This window comes from Fukomys damarensis, unplaced genomic scaffold (assembly GCF_012274545.1).
Source record: "Fukomys damarensis isolate Sample0158 unplaced genomic scaffold, DMR_v1.0_HiC HiC_scaffold_27, whole genome shotgun sequence".
Taxonomy (NCBI): domain Eukaryota; kingdom Metazoa; phylum Chordata; class Mammalia; order Rodentia; family Bathyergidae; genus Fukomys; species Fukomys damarensis.
Window position 1 is genome coordinate 332,159 of NW_022900939.1, and position 4,172 is coordinate 336,330.

Consider the following 4,172-nt stretch of genomic DNA (forward strand, 5'->3'; position numbering starts at 1 on the left):
AGGCCGGGGATCCAGGCCTGGGAACCTTGCTGCCCACGAGCCTCCCCCTGCTCACCTTTTCCTCTCAGGAAGGCTTTTTTTGTATTAAAAAAAAAATTTTTTTTTTGAGGACCCTGAGAGTAACCAGTCTCATCATCCTCCGGGGATGCGGTCTCTTGACCGAAAGGCAAGAGGAGGAAGGGGGTCGCCTCTCCCGACACCAGCTTCTGAAGCGCGGGGACCAACCTTTTGGTTTGGGGAGCGGTTGGTGGAAGACACTTCCCTGTCACCCCAGCTCCCGGCACACCGTGGGTGCTGGGTAGGTGGTGGTGGGTTGTGAGGATTCGTGCACAGTGGGGGAAGTGGCAGGTGTTGGGAGGGTGAGCCCTTCATGAGCCGCTTATGATTTTCCTTCCACGAAGAGCAGATTCAGAGATTCCTGAGGTGCTTGTGCTGTGTGTGGGAGAAGAGGCAATAAAGCTGGGAAGGTGTTTTAAAAACTGATACAGTGCTCGCTTCTGCAGCACATATACTAAATACCGATATAGACATAACAAAATATATATTTTGTTTATTTGTTTGTTTTTTTGAGACAGGGTCTCACTATGTAGTTGAGACTGACCTGGAACTCACTATGTAGCCCAGGCTGGTCTGGAACTCAGCGATCCTCCTGCCTCAGCCTCCCGAGTGCTGGGATTACAGGCGCGCGCCACCACGCCTGGCTACATTAAATATATTATTTGTTAGTACTGAGGATTGAATCCAGGACCTTCTCATTGAATTACACTCCTAGCCCCTGCCCCCACCCCGAGACGGGCTAAGTTGCCAAGCTGCCAAGCTATGCAGGCTGAGCTGGAGCTTTTTTTTTTTTTTTTTTTTTTTTTTTGAGACAGGGTTTCACTATGTAGTTGAGACTGACCTGGAACTCACTACATAGTCCAGTCTGGTCTCAAAATCAGTGATTTCCTGCCTCAGCCTCCCAGAGTACTAGAGTTATAGGAGTCACCACCACCCCTTGCTCAATTTAGCAAATGTTTATTGACCCCCTTCCCATATGTGAGGTATGTCCAATGGAAGTGTTTTCAGTATTGAAGTGAACAGAAATGATTCCTACTCTTAAAAGAGCATACAGTTTTTCTTAACCTTGGTGTTCTTATCTGTAGCACTGTTGTCAGGACTGAAATAATTGGCTTTTTGGCTGAGATCAAGTGTAATACATAAAAAATACCAAAATGAGTAACAGACTAGGCTGGGTATATGACTTGGTGGCAGAGTAGGTACCCAGCATATGTGGACCCCAAAACAGAAATGCCTGGTTATCTTAATCTTAAGAATTATTATTGAGGGCTGGGGATTTAGCTCAGTGGTTCCAGCACCTGCCTCATAAGCGCAAGGGCCAGAGTTCGATCCCTGGTACCAAAAAAAAAAAAAAAAAAAAAGTTATTGATATTGAAATAATGGCAAGCATTTGTTGAGTGATTAGAGAACTACATGTGATATATGAGTGCTTTACAAACTCTTATAAGGTAGGTACTGTTATCCCTATTGTAGGGAGAAAAATCAAAGCTCAGAGAGGAATTATAACTTGCTAAGTGTGCTGCTTTTGCTTCTTTATAGTGCTCAGGAGCTGTCCCAGGAAATCAAGGCTTTTCTGACCGGCATAGACCCCATCTTGGGCCACCAGCTCTCAGCCAGGGAACATGCTCGCTGTGGTCTTCTCCTCCTACGCTCTCTGCCGCCAGCTCGGGCTGCTGTGCTTGACCACTTGAGAGGTGTTTTTGATGAGAGTGTCCGGGCTCACTTGGCTGCCCTAGATGAGAGCCCTGTGGCAGGTCCACCTCATCTCCGTCCACCTCCACCCTCCCACATCCCCTCTGGGGGACCTGGTCTAGAGGATGTGGTGCAGGAAGTACAGCAGGTGCTGTCTGAGTTTATCCGGGCCAACCCAAAGGCCTGGGCGCCTGTGATTAGTGCATGGTCCATTGACCTCATGGGACAGCTGAGTAGCACGTACTCAGGCCAGCATCAGCGCGTACCTCATGCCACTGGCTCGCTCAATGAGCTACTGCAGCTATGGATGAGCTGCAGGGCCACCCGAACACTCATGGACATCTATGTGCAGTGCCTCTCCGCTCTCATTGGTAGCTGCCCAGATGCATGTGTGGACGCCTTGCTGGACACCTCTGTCCAGCATTCCCCACACTTTGACTGGGTCGTGGCACATATTGGCTCCTCTTTTCCTGGTACCATCATCTCCCGAGTGCTCTCCTGTGGCCTTAAGGACTTCTGTGTCCATGGAGGGGCTGGTGGGGGGGCTAGTGGTGGCAGTGGAAGTTCTTCTCAGACCCCCTCTGTAGACCCCTCCTTCCCCGGATCTCCTGCCATTTCTGGGGAGAAACGGGTGCCTAAGATTGCCTCAGTTGTGGGCATTCTAGGGCACTTGGCCTCCCGCCATGGAGACAGCATACGGCGGGAGCTCCTCCGAATGTTCCATGACAGCCTTGCGGGGAGTCCTGGGGGCCGGAGCGGGGACCCTTCCCTTCAGGCCACAGTTCCCTTCCTCCTGCAGCTGGCAGTCATGTCACCAGCTCTGCTGGGCACAGTCTCTGGTGAGCTCGTGGACTGCCTCAAGCCTCCAGCTGTGCTGAGCCAGCTGCAGCAGCACCTGCAGGGCTTCCCTCGGGAGGAGCTGGACAACATGCTGAACCTGGCTGTGCACTTGGTGAGCCAGGCCTCTGGAGCAGGTGCCTACCGCCTGCTGCAGTTCCTTGTGGACACAGCTATGCCTGCCTCGGTCATCACCACCCAGGGCCTGGCCGTGCCGGACACTGTGCGTGAGGCCTGTGACCGGCTGATCCAGCTGCTGCTGTTGCATCTGCAAAAACTGGTCCATCATCGGGGAGGGTCGCCTGGAGATGGGGTGCTGAGCCCACCCCCACCCCCACGCCCAGTGCCCTTCCTAGATGCGTTAAGAAACCATGTTGGAGAGCTGTGTGGAGAGACGCTGCGACTGGAGCGGAAGCGCTTCCTCTGGCAGCACCAGCTCCTGGGCCTGCTGTCTGTCTATACTCGGCCTAGCTGTGGACCTGAGGCCTTGGGCCATCTACTGAGCCGAGCTCGAAGCCCTGAGGAGTTGAGTTTGGCCACGCAGCTGTATGCAGGGCTGGTGGTTAGTCTCTCTGGCCTCCTGCCCCTGGCCTTTAGGAGCTGCCTGGCGCGGGTACATGCAGGCACTCTGCAACCTCCCTTCACAGCCCGCTTCCTGCGAAACCTGGCACTGCTGGTGGGGTGGGAGCAGCAGGGTGGGGAGGGCCCTGCAGCCCTAGGAGCCCGCTTTGGGGAGTCTGCATCTGCCCATCTGTCTGACCTGGCTCCTCTTCTGCTGCACCCTGTGGAGGAGGTAGCTGGGGCTTCAGCCTCCCTCCTGGCCATCTGTCCCTTTCCTGTGGAAGCCTTGTCCCCTTCACAGCTCTTGGGACTGGTGAGAGCTGGGGTACACCGGTTCTTTGCCTCCCTGAGGCTGCATGGACCTCCAGGAGTGGCCTGCGCTTCCCAGCTTCTCACCCGCCTTTCTCAGACCTCCCCAGCCGGGCTCAAGGCAGTCCTGCAGCTGCTGGTGGAGGGAGCTCTGCATCCCGGCAACGCCGAACTATTTGGAGGAGAGGTGGATGGAGATGGTGAGTCTGTCACAACTGACTCGGCTTCTCTGGTCTCGCCCTCCCTGTTGGACACTAACCGGCGGCACACTGCTGCTGGGCCTGGCCCTGGAGGGATCTGGTCCGTTTTCCACGCTGGAGTCATAGGCCGTGGTCTGAAGCCCCCCAAGTCTGTCCAGGCTCGGAACCAGCAGGAAGTGATGTACAACACCCAGAGCCTCCTCAGCCTCCTGGTGCACTGCTGCAGGGCCTCGGGGGGTACAGACTGCGGGGGCTGCTGGGCGGCTCCCACCCTGAGCCCTGAGGCAGCCAAGGCGGTGGCAGTGACCCTGGTGGAGAGCGTGTGTCCCGATGCTGCCGGTGCCGAACTGGCCTGGCCTCCCGAGGAGCACGCCCGGGCCACTGTGGAGCGCGACCTTCGCATTGGCCGCCGGTTCCGCGAGCAGCCACTGCTCTTCGAGCTGTTGAAGCTGGTGGCAGCGGCGCCTCCAGCGCTGTGTTACTGCTCTGTGCTCCTCCGCGGGCTGCTGGCCGCGC

At 55.8% G+C, this 4,172-nt stretch overlaps 1 protein-coding gene across 1 annotated transcript in view; it reads left to right on the forward strand.

Annotated features, from left to right (window-relative positions):
* Ints5 (integrator complex subunit 5) overlaps positions 1-4,172 on the forward strand; it is a 5,761-nt gene that overhangs the window by 1,159 nt on the left and 430 nt on the right. The window contains exons 2-3 of the mRNA XM_033756574.1: positions 3-298; positions 1,597-4,170. Of these exons, the coding sequence (XP_033612465.1) occupies positions 3-298; positions 1,597-4,170 (2,870 nt within the window). The remainder of the gene's footprint in view (positions 1-2; positions 299-1,596; positions 4,171-4,172) is intronic.